The 18,889-nt window shown below is 50.4% G+C and overlaps 1 protein-coding gene across 6 annotated transcripts in view; it reads left to right on the forward strand.

Moving 5' to 3' along the window:
- CALN1 (calneuron 1) overlaps positions 1-18,889 on the forward strand; it is a 159,040-nt gene that overhangs the window by 31,645 nt on the left and 108,506 nt on the right. For 4 of the 6 annotated variants that reach the window (XM_050325670.1, XM_050325671.1, XM_050325668.1 and 1 more), the window contains exon 2: positions 12,587-12,711. In XM_050325670.1, coding sequence (XP_050181627.1) covers positions 12,594-12,711 — 118 coding nt within the window. In that variant the 5' untranslated portion in view covers positions 12,587-12,593. The remainder of the gene's footprint in view (positions 1-12,586; positions 12,712-18,889) is intronic. The other 2 variants (XM_050325666.1, XM_050325667.1) reach the window with 1 other exon arrangement.

The raw sequence follows: 18,889 nt of genomic DNA on the forward strand, positions 1-18,889 counted from the left end.
CATGATAGATAGACAGATAGATACATAAATATAGATGGATTTCTAAACAACATTTTGGTGGCTGCTTGTCTGGGCTTTCCTTCCTCAGCCCAAACCCCAGCCCCGTGTCGGGCTTTAAATGGCTGGTCCTGTGCGTCTCCCACAGCCTCCAGAAAACCTGCCCCTGTAAGTTCAACTGCAATGCAAGTCTTCTCATTGTATTTTGCTTTAAAATCCTGGCTTGCCCCATAGCAAGAGGATGGCAGTGTGCATGTTTTACCTGCCAGAGTTGTCGTGAACTGGACAAAAAGCCCCCCGGGGGGAAGTGCTGGGGTCAGAAATACCGGCGAACATCCTTTTAGCCCCTTCGTGCACATGGAACGTTGATTGATCTGGCATGAAATATGGCAGGCAATCTGTTAGGAGATGGGAAAGGAACCAGGCAGAGCCTTTTCAGCAAATGTGGGGGATGTTGGGAGGGTCTGAGGGCGCTCATTTTAACCAGGTGCATTCTTAAGGTAAACCAAAAGGATTTTTTTGTGAGTCAGTTTTGTTCAGTTTTATACAGTCCCCAGCTATTAACCCATACATTGGTTAACTCAGCAGCTGACTGGGGGGATTGATCATATGGAGAAGCTCTGCAAGGCTGGGAGGGTCTCACTGTTTTTTTAACCTGTGCATGCGGTTAATGATAAAAGTGTAAGCAAGAAACTAAAGTAAACGCTGGGTATTATGCAATAGTTCTTGGGCTATCATGGACAGAGGGCAATAGAAACAAACTGCTTTACAAGTCTGCTTTTAATTAAATGCAGGCTACTTTAATAAAAGCACTAAAATGTGACAATGGTTCTCAGAATAAAGGCATTAAGCAGTGGCAATAAAAGCCACAGTCTGGATTTAGTCTGTTGAACCTGAACTCCACGGGCAGGACGTGGAAAATGTAGAGAAATTCAGTGGGTGGTTCTAAAACTGCCCTCTCATTCCTTGAACTTAATATCTGCTTGTGGAGGCTTGCTGGGCATGATTGCATATACATTTTTACAGCATGATAAAAGAAAGAAGCCCTTAAACATCTGCACTGCATGTTGTCCTTAGGTCTGCTCACAGCTGAGGCTCCCAGGCAGCTCAGAGCTCCCTTTTCCAGACATTATCGAGCCATTTAACCTGGATGGGGGGTTTGGACCCGTGCTGTTTGTTGCCTGTAACCTCCTCCTGCTGTATTGGCATCTCAGCAGCTTCAGGGGGTGTCTCCTGGGGTTCAGAGTGGGGTGACAAGGGACAGAAGCTGCCAGGTTTGTGTCTGAACCCCAGCAGCGAGTGATGGGCGGTGGCGCTGCGGGAGCTGCTGGTTTGGGGCTTTCTGAGCCACCCCTTTTCCTTCCCCTCCTGTTTATTGAACTCCTTCTCCTCCTGTTTATTGAACTCCTTCTCCAGGGTCTCTGCAGAAGGGGGATGGATATTTAGAAATGCACCAAGCCCCCAAATGGGGCTGCTTTGCCTTTTAAAGAGAGGCTGGGTTTGCCCGTGGTCACTCAGGCCTGGAGGAGGCTCGTGTGGGGTGGCACAGGTGACAGTGCTGTGGGCATGTGTGTGCAGGGAGAGCTCTGTGTGCCAACAGTTTCCTTGGGATCTCTTTATCCTGGATGCTGGCACATTAAACATTGATGTGAGCGAGCCTGAGGAGCTGGAACATTGTCCAGCCGAGGGAACCGCCGCTGACGTCCTGCATGAACTCCACTTTGGCTTCATTCCTTCCTAACCCAAATTCCCTGTGCTTGGACTCCTCCCTGCCCAGGCCTGATCCTGCAAACAGGTCAGTAGGGCAGAGCCTCCCTGAAGCCGAGGATCCTCTTTAATGAGCTCCTCTGCCCTCTCCTCTGTTTGCAGGACCGGGGCTGTCTGCACAGATCCCAGCAGGGTTTGAGCGGTCACCTCACCCTACACAGCCCTAAACAGCTGAGACCACAGCTCAGGGGAGCACTGGTGCTCCCAGCCTGTCCCAGTGCAGGTAACTGGAGGTGCTGTGGCTCCTGAGGGAAGTGTGTCCCATGGGCACGTGTTTTTTTTTAAAACCTGGACATGTTTGTGCTGCTAACTGGCACCTCCTCGAAGGGTTTGAAGATGGATCCAGAGGCTCCCAGGGATGTCACAGTAATGTGTTCTTGGAGGTATATTTATATATTCAGCCTTGATCTTGGATACTCTGCTCTGACCCCTTTTAAAAGCAGCACTTGAAGAGAAATGGCCTCTCCACACTCTTTTTTCCCCCTGCATATTGTTGACCTCTTCCAGGGCACTCCCCCCAGGAGAGCTGTCGGCACATCCACTGCTATGCAAATGAGATTCCAAGTAGTTGATCAACCCTGCCAGGTACTAAGGTTGGGAACAGCCAGCCCAAAAGCAAATCCCAGGAAAAACAAGCGAATGAGGTCTCCAGAACTGTTTCCAATTATTCAGCCTCGCTGCCTCTCCTCGTGTTTCCAGAAGAAGCATGCAAATCTCTCTGGGTCGAGCTTGTTTACAGAGTGCTTGTGGCTTTAAAACCCAGCCAGCATCAGGTTTCTGTTGTACATTTCCTGCAAATAAATGCTGAAATAAAAATAAGGACACTGTAATTTGTGCCACCCCAAGAGCTAAATGTTGTGCTCCAGCAGGAAATGAGCGTTGGGGTTTCTTGGAGCAGCTTTTACTACTCCCAGTCTTCCAAAGACCGGGAGCTTGCAAGGAAAGGAGCACACACTTACTCCCTCTGATGGGATCTGGTTCCTTGGGAATTAAGGTTGGGGATGATGAGGTGCTCCAGGACATGCTCAGATCTGGCTGAGTCCAAGTGCTTTCCAGCTCTTATCCCTTGGAGAAGGTCCAGTCCCAGTGACTGTGCACGTAGCGGGGTCATTGAGGTTTGGGGGTTGGTTATAAACTCTTGCCATAAACAGCTAAATAGTGCAGTGGTTGGTGTTAAACAGCTGCTCTGGATGGATAATGGATGGATAGATGGATGGATGGATGGATGAGTGGATTCATTCCCAGGTCACATTTTCCAGTGGTGCTGCAAGTCCTGTGTGTCCAAAGGCAGCTGATAACTCCAGTTTTCTGCAGGAGTGAAATCCTGAGCACAACAACCTCTGAACCCTCTCTCACCACAGCCCAGTCCTGGTTTGGTGCTAGTTAATAACCAGCCTGGAAGTGGTTCTGGAAGATTCTTGTTGGGACAGGTCTTTGTTTGGGTCAGTTGATCCTCTCCCAGCAAGAGAAACTGGGATCTTCTTTGTGAATCTGGATCCTCTTTGTGAATCTGGATCGCCTTTTTTTGTAAATCTGGATCCTCTTTCTGTGGATCTGGATACTCTTTGTGTGAATCTGGATCCTATTTTTGGTGTTTCTGGATTGTGTGTGTGTGTGTGAGAGAGATATTCTGGATCATCTTTTTTTGTGTGTGATTCTGGATCCTCTTTTTTGTGATTCTGGATCCTCTTTGTGAACCTGGATCCTCCTCTAAAGCTGGGCCATCAGATGTGCTTGAAGCCACTTTTCCAAGGGAATTAATAGCCCTGAATGTTTGCAGTGGGGAAGTGCTTGGAGTGTGCCTTGGTTTGATCCACCTCCATTTATATGAAAATGATCCCAGAGTTATGGGTGCCCTCATCTCTTTAATTACCTTCTGCCTGTTTATATACGTTGGTGGCTCCAGTTCTCAGAGCTCCCAGGGAACGTCCTGTAGGAACCATCAGCTCTTGCTTTTAAAAACCAACCCTCACCAGCTGTCCAAAAGCCTCTTTTAAAGAAGACGACTCCCATAAGTCATATTTACTGGGAGTAATTAATTGTCCCGTTAAAAACCCCAAATGTTTTGGCATTTCACTAAGAATACGTAACCAAGAGGCTGTTTGGAGTGTGTTACTTTGTTACATCCGCTGTGAAAATGCTCATTATTGATAGATTGCATGTTTATAATTACTCCTCCGTGACGCACTGGGCCTGTTATGAATAACCCATTGTATATTGTTCCCTGAACTGGGGTGTTTGCTCAGCGAGCTGGGGGTGCCAGGAATCGCTGCTGGTGGGGTCTCCCTGCCTGATTTATGCCTGGGAAGGGAACTGGACACGAGTAAATGAACAGAAGCTCTGAAAAACTCCCCTCCAGACACGCTCAATAAGCAAGCACTCAGCAGCTGGGAGAGGAGAAAAGTTAAGGAGAGCGTTAGGAACTCGTCAGGGAGATGCACAAGCGGCATTTCCTCCTGGCTTTTGCTCCTCAGCTCAGCTCAAAGCTCGGGGAGGCTTTTTTTCTTTCCTCTCCCTGCCAACAAAGAGCACCATCAGTTAGTTCTTTGTGATCTTCTCGTGTTCTGCTCAGAAAAAAAAAAACAAACCACGAGCCAAGTGTTCCAGAGAGAGAGAGAAACCTGAGCTTTTTGTGTTTGAACAGCCAGGACAGCAGAGGGGGTTGGTGTGAAGGGCTGGAAGGTGGGGGTGATGGGACAAAGCCTCTCCTGCACCTCTGCCCTGAGCTGGTCGCTCATTTAGACATCCCAGTGTCCACTTTGTTGTCCCCCCATCCCCTGAGTGCTGGGGGAGCTGATTGTGGGCACTTTGCAGCCTCCCCAGGGGCCAAGGTTTCACCTCCAAACTGATTTTTTGTTGGTGTTTCCTGGTGAATTAGGAGAGGGGGAAGGGAGGAAGGTTTGGAGGAGTTTGTTGTGGGGAAGAGAGGAAGGGTTGGAGATTTTCTGCAGGGCAGGAGACATCAGCACAACAACCTCTGAACCCTCTCTCACCACAGCCCAGTCCTGGTTTGGTGCTAGTTAATAACCAGCCTGGAAGTGGTTCTGGAAGCTTCTTGTTGGGACAGGTCTTTGTTTGGGTCAGTTGATTCAAGAGAACTGGAATCCTCTTTGTGGATCTAGATCCTCTCTTTGTGGATCTGGATCCTCTTTGTGATTCTGTATCATCTCTTTATGATTCTGGACCCCCCTCTTTGTGATTCTGGATCCTTTTTTTGTGGATCTGGATCCTCCTTGTGTGGCTCTGGATCCTCTTTGTGTGGATCTGGATCCTCTTTTAAAGCTGGGCTCCCCTCTGTCTCTGCAGGCTGCCAGGGTGGGCAGGGAGCTCTGCAGGGAGCCCCTGAGTGGGCACAGGGTGGGCATCACCTCCCCTTGCAGTATTACCTGGACAATTTGGGCAGAGAAGATGAAATCCAGGGGAGGTGGAAGTGCTGAGGGAGCTGGAGGGTCCATCAGCTGCCTGTGCTGTGTTCTCTGCCCCTCAGCAGCTCCAGCCTCACAGACTCCTGGTTTTTAAGGCCCAGGAGTGTCAGAGCCTCTAAGGTGGGAAACAATCAATCACAAGCTGGTGTTTCTCACCCTGTTAACTCCAACACCAGCTCAGCAGCTTGGGCTTGGCTCAAGTGCATCTTCCACGAGGCACCAGGGGCTTGTCAGGGACCAGACAGGACGTGTCACTCCCTCTGCTCGTTTGTTCCAGTGGTTAATCACCTCTGCCATTAAAACCCCTGCCAATCTGCATGTTTATGGCCTTCAGCTTCCCACCACGGGAGCCCTGCATAGGGAGATTTCAGAGCTGTTTTTAGCCTGGGTTGGTTTTCTCTCACAAATTCTTACCTCCTGAAATGGCCTTTTTTTTTGGAAGCCCCTGAGTGATGGACACCACGTTGGGATGGACACCATCCATGGGCCTGTTGTCCTGTGCAGGAGCTGCACCCACAGGAGGGAACAGGACAAGCTGCAGCATCCCCAGGGAGAAAAGTTTCATTTCCAAACTCTTTTTTTTTTTTTTCCATGTTTCCAGGTGAATTATTAGAGGGGGGAAGAGAGGAAGGCAAGAAGATTTTTGTTGTGTGGAAGGGAGGAAGGTTTGGAGATTTTTGTTGTGTGGAAGGGAGGAAGGTTTGGAGATTTTTGTTGCCCTTTTTTTTTTTGCTTTTTAATATCAGCTCAGAGGCTTCTTCCAAACCAACTGTGATTTATATGAAGAAGGGAATTTTGGACTAACCTTGGCTAAACACAACTGGGGGCAGCAGCTTCAGCAGCTGCATCTCAGAGACAGGAGGTGGAAGAGGGCAGCAAAAATCTTGGGATTTCTGGCTGCAGAAGGTGAGGATGAGTTTGGGAGCTGAGAGGAGCCTGGGGGAAAGGATGGAATGCTGGTGAGTGGGCTGTGATGGTTCTTTAATTAGGTTGAAGCCCATTTGGGGATGGAAAGGGGTCTTTATCCCTGGAGATCCAGAGCTATCAGGGCCTTGCAGCCCTTTCCTCCTGGCAGTTTAAGCTGAGGATCAGCCCAGGCCACTGTTAAAAACCCACCAAACACCAGCTCTGGTTTAAAGCTGCCCCACTGTGTCCTCACATGCTCAGCTGGCAGGAGGAGATGTGTGGATTTTTATACTTGACCTGGCATCCTCAGCTCTCCCTTTCTGCCAGGATTCAAAGGCAGATGTGAAGCATCAGTTGTTTAGTGATGTGGTGTCTTTTAAAGTGACCTTCCTCTTCTTTTTCATTTCAAATTTACTGCAGAAGGTGGTGTGGGGAGGGGGGGCTGCAAAAAACCAGCACAAAATCTTCTGAAGCTCCTGTTGCTTTGTAGTCCTTGAACCTGGAAGGTGGTGGCTCCTGAAGTGCCTCACATTACATTAGGCTTGTCACTCAGATCTTGTTTTTTGCGTTTCAGAGGTGGTTTTTTTTTTTTTTTCTCAGTTCCATCCTTGAATGCTGAAAGCTGTCTGTTTGCAAAGTCTTTTTTTGCCAAGTGATCACTTTATTGCTGGTGTGTGCCAGCAACAGCTCCAGTCTCTCGGTCAGTGCCTGAACCAGGGGATTATTTTCCTTGTCTTGTGCCAATAAATAATCAGATCCAGCACCAATGCCACGTGCAGAAGGATGAGGGCACTGGGTTTGGGAAGGGTCAGGGCTGAAAGTGTCCCCAAGGGGCCAATTTTAATCTGTCCCTGTATCACCCCCAGCAGCTGGAACAGTGCATCTCATGTGTGTGATCCTGTCCAAGGGATGAAATGAATCTGGGTGGATTAATTCACTGCAAGTACCGTGTGTGCCAATGGTGGTTCCAGTTTTTGGTGGCCATCCACGCTCCCAGGCAGTGGGAGCACTGCTGTTTTCCAGACAGACTCTTCCAGAGGCAGCTTCAGGGCTCACCTGCACTCACAGCCCCTCAGACTTTGCATCACAGTCTGAGGAAATTTAGTTTCCAAAACTGGCCCAGGGTATTTATTGCTCTGTGACCAGCTGGGAGCAGGGAGGCTCTTGCCTTTCTCTCCCTGCAATAGATCTGTTTATACACAGTCCAAATGTGCCTTTCCATGGTTTTTGGGAGGGTTTGATAGCAATAAAGATCGATATCAACAGTCAGAAAAAAAAAAAAATCATCCTCAAATGTTTTCCTCCCTGGGAGGATCTATTTTAGGGCTTTTTAAGGCTCTCTGTGCACCAGACCTTATTTTTCCTCAGTTCCAAGGCCCCCTTTTATTGGATTTGGAGCTACAGATCCAACCATCTGCCTGAGCCCTCAGCCCTGTGTCTCTTTACACACCTGAGCTGCCACTGATTAAACAAGATTCTGCACTTTATTGCAGCAGCTTAAACCTTCACACCTCCCAGAGCTCTGCACCCTCAGAGCTCCCTCCCAATGCCAAGAGGAGCCTCTTTGAGCCCTTCAGGTTTTTCCCATGGCAGCCTGGGCTCGTGTTGCATTTGAGGTGCCAAGTTTGTGCACAAAATAAATTAAAATAATAAAATAATAATAATAATAAAAATCTTTAAAGCTGCTGTTGGCAACAGGGATTGCAGGTGATAAGGGACAAAGTGACTCAGGGCTCTTCCTAGCACAGGGATGGTGCCAAAGCCATGTGTCTGCAGTGAAGCACTTGAGTTGTCTCCCCTTAACTATATTGGCTACAAACACAGATATTTAGTCCAGCTCAGTCTCTCCTAAGCCAGAGATCAATCCAGGGCTAACCATGACCTTGGAGAGAGGGAAGGGACCAGTGCATGGACAGCAACAAATGGAAAACAGAGCAGGAATAAGGATGGGAAGCCGGGCTCGTCCCCTGGCTGGCGTGTCATGCCCAGAGCAGGGAGCATCAAACAGCCCAGCAATTTCCCAGGTGCTGCTCAGGGCTCTGTTTGCTCTGCCCTTGCCTTTGGATCCAGCTGGGTATCACACAGAAGGTAATGGCAGTGCTTCAGCCCTGGGGAAAAGGGGATCATTTCCTCACAAGTCACTGCCCTTCTCTGCTGTGGATGTTGAAACGTTGCTGTGCCCAGGGAGAAGCGTCTTTAACACCGCTACTTCATCTGATGAATTTTTAAAGGCTTTTGAAAGTGAGCTGAGGGATTTTACAGCTACTCTTCCATCTGGTTGCCTCGTGGATTTTCTGTGAATTCCTGTATTTCCTTTAGCTCGTTTTCCTGAGGAAACAAAGCTTGTGCTGTTGTGCTGCTCGTGTGTGTTTGTCCACCCGTGTCCCTGTGTTTTCCTGCACTTCCAGCCTGAACTCTCTGCTCAACCTCAGCCTGACTTGTGGGAGAAATGGAAAGCTCATCCCATGTTTCCTCATTTCTGTGGGGCTGCTCAACACCCAGCCTGGGGACCTGCTAGCCCAGGTTGTTACAACCTCCTGGGACCCTCAGAATTCCAGCTGAGTAAAGGCAAATGCACGTGGGACACCCAAACAGTTGTGTGTTATGTGCCTGGGGGATGTTAAACCAAGATGTTAAACCAGGATCAGCTCCTGGGCATCATTTCGTGCTGCACTTAGGAGGGAGTTTAACAACAAACCTTTTCCAGATTGGTAATTCCCAAGGGAGATCCAGGATCAGTACAAATTAATCCTGATCCCATCTCGGTAATGATACTTGAGCTAAACCTTCCAGTTCAATATTCATGTGGATTTGGGGTCTGGAAGCCTTTTCAGGAAGCTGGGGAAGGAGGCAAACCATGGGGAGACATGTGAGCAGCGTGGAGATGTCTTTTTTTTTCTTTTTTTTTTCTTAATCCTGATGGCAAATTGCTTCTGAACATCTTCTGAGTCTCCCAAGTGGGGCTGTGCTGAGAGGCAGGAGCGGGGCTGGCAGAGCTGCCACCCGGCGTTCTGGGGGATGGAACCTGCTGGGGAGCTTGGCACAGGCCCTGCAACCTTGGCAAGGCACCACGCTGACGTTTCCAGACACATGTTTATGGGTTCTTTGAGGGCTTTTTGGTTAAATGTCAATGTTTTCATGAGATTATTCGAGGAGATTTCACTGCTCCAGAATCCCACTCTGCCTTCAGAAATTGCTTTCGGCTTGAGAGTGGCTCAGTGGAAAATCCCAGAATCCCAGGATTCTGTGCTGGGTTGGGAGGGACCCCCAAGGATCCTGGAGTCCAACCCTCAGCCCTGCACAGGCCCAGCCCCAAGAGTCCCCTCCTGTGCCCCAGAGGATCATCCAGAGGACAGGGAAATACTGCAGATTTAACTTGTTGGAGAGGTAGAATCCTGTCAGCTCATTGCAGTCCAGAACCGAGCCCTGGGAAGGGCATCACCACAGCATGGGATGGATCCCATCAGCACCAGATCAGCCCTGCTTTGAGCTTACCCAGGGTCTCACCACATGAAGGTTTCTGTGTTTCCAACATGGACATTTTGGTTAAAATCAAAATGAGCCTTTCACAGAATCCCAGAATGGTTTGGGTTGGAAGGAACCTCAAAGCCCACCCAGTCCCACCCCTGCCATGGGCAGGGACACCTTCCACCAGCCCAGGTGGCTCCAAGGCCTTGAACATTTCCAGGGATGGGTGTTCCAGCCTGGACTGATCTGGCTGTGCTAGGACAGCTCTTTTTTTCCAGACAGTCATCAGGCATCTTCATATTCCCCTGAAGCTCTCCATGTATTTCAACCTGGAGTGCTTTCCAAAACCTGGTGCTGTGTTTCATGAGCTCTCCCACAGCCCACCCTCCCTGTGCCCCTTTTTGCTGTTTCCTGCCCCCTTTCAGTCCTGATTTTGGCCTCAGGCTCCTCTCTGCAGGTTGCTGAGCGTGTCTGAGGAGCAGCTGCACGTCCTGGTTGGACACCCAGCACAGGAGGTCCAGTTCTGAGCACCCCTTGTTCAAACTGGAGGCAAGCTGAGAGCTGCTGAATTCCACCTCTGAATCCCAGCAGCTCTGCAGGTTTTCTGGGGAATAGTATTAGATCTTTAAAAAAACTAATATATACCTAGGTGGTGGAATTGAATCCAGGATTTCTCTCCCCAGGGTATCCTGAGTCTCCTCCAGCACTAAAACACATCCCAGGATCCCAGGGAGCTGATTTTAAACACTCCAGCCCTCAGGGGAGAGATGCATTGTCATTTTTTTTTTTACTGCTTGTAGAAGCAAAGGCAGGGAAAGTGATTTCAGAAATGCTTTAGTGAATTAAATGCAGGGTTTGCTGCTGAGGGAGGGAGCCCAGCCCAGGGCTGGGGCAGGAGGGTGGGGTGAGCCATGCCCAGCCCCTCTCAGCACACCCTGTGCCTGCAGTGCCAGCCCAGCCTGCTGGGGGCTTTAAACCCCTTTCACTCCACAGGGGTTTGAAATTCAGCGTGATGGACGTTGTGATTCTTGGGGTTGCCCAGGGCAGGGCAGGGTGGGGTGTTAGGGTTGTTGTGCAGGGCTCGATGGTCCTTGGGGGTCCCTCCCAGCTCGGGATATTCTGGGATTACCTCGGATGTTTTCCAAGGGAAAACAAAGATCTGTCGTTCCCTGAATGCTTTGTGGTGGGCTTGGAAACTGAGAAAGGGCTGGAAGTGTCTCTCCAGCCCTGCTGGTCAGGACCTGGCGTGGCACCAAAGCTGGCACTGCCTCTGGGTGTCCCCGTGGGCAGGTAAAATTCCCACCTTGGTGCTGAGCAACGTGTCAGAGCCAGCAAGAGATCCCAAGGAAACACATCAATTGGCAAGTGCTGGGAAATTACAGATGTGCTTAATGAAAAAGAAAACCTTGTTTACGGTTTCTGATGTGCTGCTGAAGGAACTGGCTCCCAAATAAAAATACTTAAAGTTACGATTAGGATTTATTTACATAATTACTGCCAGAGACATCCCAGGGACGTGCTGAGCAGTGCAAGAGAAGCCTCCTGGCTCTTCCTCTTTGCTTCCCCGTGTCTCCTGGTTATTTTGCTCTTGGGGAGTCTATTAGAGCTGTTCCTGACTCAGTGAGGCAGGGAGGCATTTGTTACAGAATTAATTCATATATATATGTGGATATAGATTTGTTTTATTGACTGTGGTAGGAACATATGGCTGAGTAAGAGCCACATCATCCTTGTAATTGGAGTGTTGGCTGGGGAAGGATTCAGGAGGTGGCACTTATGGCAAAGCAAGGATGTTCCATGGCTACAGTGAGGATGCCCTTGGAGTTTGTTTCCGAGGGGCTGTGACCCCCAGGGATGTGAGTGAGATGTGCCAAAGCGTAAATCGATATCAGTGGTGGGTTTCAATCCATGCCCAGGGTGTCCTGGCCACCTGCCAGCCCCTGCAGAGCCCCTGGGCCAGGTCCTGGGGGATGTTGGTGTGGCTCTGCTGATTTATCTCCGCTGGAAAAGCAGAGTAGAAAGGCCCACAACGTGTTTGTGCTGCCTGAATCCAGCCAAGGGGATGACAAATCTTCCTCTTAATATTTCAATTGACTTTGGCAAACTCGCCTCTTTCTTGTGTATCCTAAATCAATGTGTAAGTGCTGCTGACAGTAATTCCCACTTTTGTCTGTGCAGATGGCTGCCCTTCACTCTGCTGCGGTGTTTATACCTGCTAAGTTTGCAAACACTCTGCTGCTCCAGCCTCCCATCGAGCAGTATTTTTCCTTCCCTGTCATATCTGGGAGATGAAAATGTTCTTTGCTGGGCCCTGCTCGAATGGGAATTTTCTTCTTTCTTCTTTTCACCGACGTCTGGAGCCCAGGAACGGTGGTGACGAGCACCTGGCTCAGGGGGGTGCTCTGGGTGGGGGTTTAAACCATCTCAGGGGTCTGGAAGCTCCAGAGAAGGGTCTGAAAGATCTCTCCAGGCTCTTGCAGGGCTTTGAAAGTTGTGCTGCCGGATATAGCTGGGGATGTTGCACCTCTGGGATTGTCCAAGGCTTGGAGCAACCTGGTCTAGTGGAAGGTTGGAACCTTCCATGTCAGGGGGTTGGAACAAGATGAGTTTTAAGGTCTTTTCCAACCCAAATCATTCTGTAATTCCATGATCTTATGGAATCTTTTTTAATATTTTACTGCATGTCACTGCAGCCCCCTGTGCACTGTAAAACTATTACCAAGAAGCAAATCCGGAGGCTGAAAGCTGCCACATGAGTGCTAGAGATTCCTCTTTTCCTGCTGCTCTGTCTCTGCTCACTCTTCTCCATCACCAAGCAGCAGCAGCTGCTTTTTTTTTGTTGGTTTGTTTAGCTCCCCTCTCACACACTCAATCAAACCTGCAACCCATCAGTCATGCACCAACCTCGCCGGGGCCGCTTCGGCCCAGCTACTCCTTCAAGGCACACTGTTGTGAACTGATCCATTAAAACGGGGCCAAATCATTCCCACAAACCATTCTTTTCCCTCTCCTCTCGTTCCCAGGGAGAAGATGCCATTCCACCATGTGACAGCTGGCTTGTTGTACAAGGGCAACTACCTGAACCGCTCACTCTCCGCCGGCAGCGACAGCGAACAGCTCGCCAACATCTCCGTGGAGGAGCTGGATGGTGAGCCAACCTGAGGGGGGGGCTTCCCAAATTGCTCTCCCAAATTCACACCTCTCCACGGTGTTGTCACGAGGTGTTCTCCCTGGGAAGCAAGGAGGGAGTGAGATTGCTCGGCAGGTTCAGGGACAGAGAGAAGGTCCCCGAGCGAAGCTGCGTGCAGAGCTGGGGAGGGACTTTTTAGGCTCAGATTTTGTCCTTCTTAGAGGCAAGAAGGACAAAGTCAAGAAGTCAAAAAGGGCAGCTTTTGGAAAAAGTAAGGCTGCATTTTATGGGCAAAACTGCAAGAGAAAATTTAGGGTAATATGTATTGCAAAGATATTTTGAGCTCTCCTGGAACTTGCAGTGCTGAGTCTGTCCCTTCCAAGTCATCTTGATTTGCGTTGTGGCCTTTCAAAAGTGAGGCTTCTCTCTGTCTCAGTACATGCATGGAGGCAGCTTGTGGCTTAAGAAGCTGGGAAGGGCTTTAAAATTCCCTTTCCCAGGTCAGTGATTGGGAGCACAGACCGGCCTCAGGCTGGCAAAGGCCATCAGGAAGGTTGTCCACATCTGCTGCCTGGAGGATCCCATAATTTTCTCCCTGGAAGTTGGTTGTTGCTAATCCCCCCTGCCCTGCAGACAGGCTGTGTGGCCAGGAAGACTCCCAGCCTGGTTTGTGGTGGGAAGGTCTCCTTTGTAGATGATTTGTGGCTCCTCAGGGTGGTTTCTAAGCAAAGGTTGGTAGTGTGGACAGCTGGGCTTTGAGTGCTGTGGAACAAACTGAAGCTCTTGGGTTGCTTCCCAGTGGACATTTGGTACAAACCATGATCATAATGAGTGGCCTCGATGGAGAACTTGATGAGGAAACGATCAAGGGAAGGGTGCAAGGGGGAATTGGTCCTTCCAGGACAGGCTGGAGGGATTTTGGCAAACATTTCTGCCCACCCTGTCCCTTTTCACGTGCGCTTTGGTAAATCGGACCTCGGTTCACAAACCTTGTCAACTCCTCTGGATTTGGTTTTGTGAGGTTTAAATTAACTTATCTTTGGGACAAACAGTGTTTTCTCCTCCTCAGTAAGTCAGAAGGCAGCTCAGGGGAGAGATGCAACACAAGGAACCGCTTTCAGTTCAGCTCAGCTCAGACCCCAGCATTGCCAAGGGCATGTCCTGGGCACTTCTGGGGCTCAGGAGCTTGGCTTGAAGATTGAAGTTCAGCTGAACTGAAGTGACTCAGCCTGTCTGCACCCTAGAGATGACAAGCTGTGTTGCAGGAGAAGCTTTGCTGCTGTCCCTGTGACAGGAGGTGGGATTAGGCCCTACAGTTCATTCCAGATGCAGACAACAAAGGGGTTTTTGGTTATGCCAGCGCTGATTAGAGCACGTCTGGGATTTGCAGACAACTGTCAGGAGCTGATCCAAGTGGTGCTGTTTGGTCAGAGGTTGCACTCAGTGATCCTGAAGGTTTTTTGCAACCTTAATAAGTCGATGCTTCCATGATTCTGTGAAGTGGCATCAGGGCTGGAACCCACTGTCAAGGCTGGAACCCACTGTAAGGTCTGGAACCCACTGTCAGGTCTGGAACCCACTGTCAAGGCTGGAACCCACTGTAAGGTCTGGAACCCACTGTCAAGGCTGGAACCCACTGTAAGGTCTGGAACCCACTGTAAGGTCTGGAACCCACTTGCAGGGCTGGAACCCACTTGCAGGGCTGGAACCCACTGTCAAGGTTGGAACCCACTGTCGAGTTGGAACCCACTGTCAGGGCCATCCCATCCCACTGGGGATACTTGTCCCTGGTTTGTCTCCCTGTTGTTTGCCTGGAAATGATCTGGGGCTGGACGTGGGGAGGCAGCCCAGCTCATTTCCATCCTTGCCGCGCCTCCCTGATCCGTGCTGGGCTCTCTGCAGGCTCCTCAAACCCTCTGGCATCACTTTTCCCTGCGGGGTGGGAGCAGCAGCTGCGGGAGAACAGCCCCACCTTCCAGAGGCCGCGGGTCGCGGATCATCTCCCTTAATTAACGCAAATGAAGCGAATTAGGTGTGAAGGAGCTGCCCGAGTCGCTGTTAATGCAAGTCCTGCTTCCACTCAGCACGGCCGGTGCCCCGATCGGGAGCGCTCACTCAAAGAGTGTCCCCCTCATTCTCCGCGAGATTTAATTAATCACCCATTTATTGCCTGCCTGTTAAGCACAGCCTTCCCGCTAGAATTTGGCCAGATTATTTTCCTGACAGCCTCGTGCCCCACAGCCCCGCCTCTCCGAGGGCTTTGTGGCTTTTGCCGGCTCTGAAAGAGCTCAACCTCAGGACGTGGGGTTTTTTTTGCCACCTGCGAACACAGAACGGCACCGAATTGATTCGTGTCTGCTAAAGCCAGAGCAGCGTAAGAAGCTGCAGATAGTTCTCTGTCTGCCAGCCAGCAGCAGGCAGCCTCTGGAATTGATATTTAATTCTAAGGCAGCATCTCTGTCTTACTGTGCTTTGTCACTAATACCAGATCAGTGCCTGGGTGTGCTGGTGATTGCTGAAGGTACCACTGTTCACTGCCCAGCCTAGAATAGAATTAGTCTTTCTGCCTTTAAGCATAAACACTCTCAGGGTGAGTAACAAAATGTTCTTCCTCGAGAAGTTAATGTCAGGGTATGGGAGCTTTGTGGATACATCAAGCTGTGATAGCTCGATGCCAATAACATATTTGCATTTAATCTCACAGGGTCGGGAAAGAGATGCCAAAATTCTCCTTGGTTCCTTTTTCAATGAGATTTTGCTCCTGAGGGAGTTCCAGCCTGTTGAGAAATTCCAGTCACACATATTAAATTATTAAAGGTTTGAAGCTGGGGAAGTCAGTGGGAATTTTCTCCGATGTTCCCTCTGCGCCCAGGGCTCCAACAAGTGCCTGATCTATTGGGGGGGTTTCCAGCAGATTTTTCTTTTCCCATATCTAGCATTGTGTGTCTCAGCACTTGGGGCAGGATTTCTGGAATTGTGGGCTCTAGGATGCTGCAGGATCTGTGCAGCCTGACTGGAATACAGCCCTGCAGTGAATACTGAGTGCTCCCTCTTTGCAGCCTGAGGGTGATGGCTGAGGGATCATATGGAGATCAGGGAATGAAAAATAATTCTGGCTTCAAGTAATGTAAGAGAAAAGGAGTCCAGGTTTTGGAATGGACACACAGTGTGCTGAAGGTGCTGCTCTGCCTCTTCTCTGGCATAAATCATAAAATGGTTTGGGTTGGAAGGGACCTTAAAACTCATCCAATTCCACCCCCTGCCATGGGCAGGGACACCTTCCTCTCTCCCAGGTTGCTCCAAGCCCTGTCCAACCTGGCCTTGGACACTTCCAGGGATGGGGCAGCCACAGCTTCTCTGGGCAACCTGTGCCAGGGCCTGCCCACCCCACAGGGAACAATTCCTTCCCAATATCCCATCTAACTCTGGCAGTGGGAAGCCATTCCCTGTGTCCTGTCCCTCCATCCCTTGTCCCAGCTCCCTCTCCAGCTCTCTTGGAGCCCCTTTAGGCCCTGGGAGGGGCTCTCAGGTCTCCCAGAGCCTTCTCTTCTCCAGGCTGAACAATCCCAATTTTCCCAGCCTGTCTCCATAGGTGAGGTGCTCTTACCAGCCCTGGACTTGCTCCAACAGTTCCACGTCCCTCCTACAGTGTGGACCAGAACTGCCCACACTCTTCCAGGGGGGATCCAACGAGAGCAGAGTAAGTTTTCCCCTCTGAAAACTTCTCAGACTTCCATCAGCCATCTGTCAGCTTGAACTGGGCTCTGTTTTTTTCCATCCTGCTTTAAACTGAGCGCTGGCAGGCAGGGAAGAGGCTGGAGAGATAACAGGTCACTGCTGATGCCTCTTCTATTCCGAGCAGCCACGCTGCTATTTGTGGTTCTCTCTTTGTGGCTCTGTAGTAGTGTGAGGGTGTTTAGGAGCTGTCACCGTCACAAAAGGGAATTAACTTGCACAAAGCCATATTAGGAGCTCCTTAACTTTGTTAACAGCCACTAAATGACGGAGTTGGAAGTGGCAGCACATCCATAACCTGTCTCTGAGGGGCTGCGAAGCGTGGCAGGGTCCTGGATTGGAGTTACTGCCGTGTGCTCAGAGGTTTCTGGGCGTGAGATTATAAATCAAGGCTGGGAGGGGCTGTTTTTAGAAATTAAGGCTGTTTTGCATATGAATTTCCTGGCTGTTGTTGGGTGACATCAAAGTGTGGCGTGGCTTGTGCAGACTCTGTGGTTTCCACGTCCCTTCTCAAACCACCTCCCGTCCTCACGTTTGGAGTCTTTTTAATAAAAAAATGGTGGATGGAAATAATCATGTCGAGCTTGAGTCATCCTCCTCCATAGGCACTATCTAAAGGGTATTGTCAGGAGGCAAAAACATTTCCATAGCAGGAATGTGACAAATATCACCTGAAGGGAGGCACATGCATGATAAGTAGGCTTTGCAAGAAGTGCCTGGGAGATGGGAACTAGTCAGTGCCTTGCAGAGAAACCCTAAAGCTGAGCCACAGCAGCAGCTCTTTGTCCAGAAAGACATCGAGGTAAAGCCTCACCTGGCCCAGATTCCTTTGAAAATCAGCAGGAGGAAACGGTGCTGCAGGGGCAGCTCTTGGCATCTGGGGCTTCAGGTCACGCAGCCCCTGCCCCAGGAGGTGTGTCTGGGGTGTCCATAAGGGTTTTTCTAGGCTGGCAGAGATTTTTTTTTTTATTTTTTGGCTGGATACAGCCCTGAAGGTTGAGCTGCATCTCCACTTTTGCCTGCCTGAACCGGAGATGTCAGCAGAGCAGCACGTGAGATGGGGCAGAGCTGCTGCCTGCAGGAGCCTTGGGGTGCAGCAGCTCCACGGCAGGGAGGTGCAGATTCCTCAGCAGGAGGCTGCTCTGTGATTATGGATTCTACACCACCCTGCAGGAGGTGCTTTACCTGGTTTCTGCTTCTTCCCAGCAAGCTGCCTTTTGTCACCTCCAGAAGGCTCTTCCCTGGGCTCCTGTGTAGGAGAGAGCCACGAGCAGCTCCGGAGTACCCTGGGAAACTGTTCTTGAAATAATTTAAAGGTCATGGTTAAGTGCTGCCCCACATGGAGCTCAGATTAGCAGTTGTCTCCTGCTTGCCAAGAACACAGGCAGTGCCAAGTGGCTCAAGGTGTGTGGGGGCTGCAGCAGGTTCTGGAGCCCCAGCAGCAGGGCCAGGAGGGCAGTCACGGGGCTGGGGACACGCTGGGTCCCTGCTGGGGACACACTCCAGGTGAAATGGCCCCACAGCGGTGCCATCCTAAGCCTGCCTCTGGAAACAGGGCCAGAATCAGGGCTGCACATCTGAGATGATGCTCCTTGGATGTTGTATGTCCTGGGAAGGGAGCCTGCCAGAGCTGCAGGAGGGTTTGGATGATCCTCTGGGGCACAGGGGGGGACTCTTGGGGCTGGGCCTGTGCAGGGCTGAGGGTTGGACTCCAGGATCCTTGGGGGTCCCTCCCAGCTCAGCAGTGATTCCACTGTGATTCCCAGCTGTGATTCTGTGGTGCTGTGACTCAGTGATTTGGTGATTCTGGGACTCTGGGACTGTGATTCTGTGTTTCTGTGATTTGGTGATTCTGAGACTCTGTAATTCTGTGATTTGGTGACTCATTCTGTAGTTCTCTGACTCTGTGACTGTGGTTCTGTGATTTGGTGACTGCTTCTGTGGTTCTGTGATTCTATGATTGGTGATTCTGTGGTTCTGTGATGTGGTGACTCTGACCCAGTGTTTCTGTGACAGTGACCCTGTCACTCTGGGATCCTGCAGAGCTCTGTCCCCGGGCAGTCTCGGCTGGGGGTTGTTATTTTGCACAAACCCTGTGAGCCAGGAGGATTGTGGCTCAGCCAGATCCTCTCTGTGTTATCAGGCAGGTTTGGTAGCAGTCCCTTGCTCTGGAGAGCCGGGGCTGTTGAGCAGCTCCTCATCTCTCTCTCTCTCTCTCCGGGTGTTGATTTTTCTCTGGCTCTGTGTTTGCCAGCAGGGATTTCAATCCTGCTGATGGCACAGCACAGAAGGGAGAGGGACAGGAAGGTCCCCTCCAGCCCCCACAGCCAGCTGGCTGTGCCCTGTGGGGACCAGAGTGATCATCTGTGCCGTCCCAGGTGAGACCAAGCCGTGTTTTGGAGCAGGAATGTGCTCCAGGAGGGAAACCCAGGGGAGAGGAGAATTAGTCACTTGACTGAGT

Source organism: Myiozetetes cayanensis, unplaced genomic scaffold (genome assembly GCF_022539395.1).
Source record: "Myiozetetes cayanensis isolate MyiCay16 unplaced genomic scaffold, myiCay2020 scf30, whole genome shotgun sequence".
Classification (NCBI taxonomy): domain Eukaryota; kingdom Metazoa; phylum Chordata; class Aves; order Passeriformes; family Tyrannidae; genus Myiozetetes; species Myiozetetes cayanensis.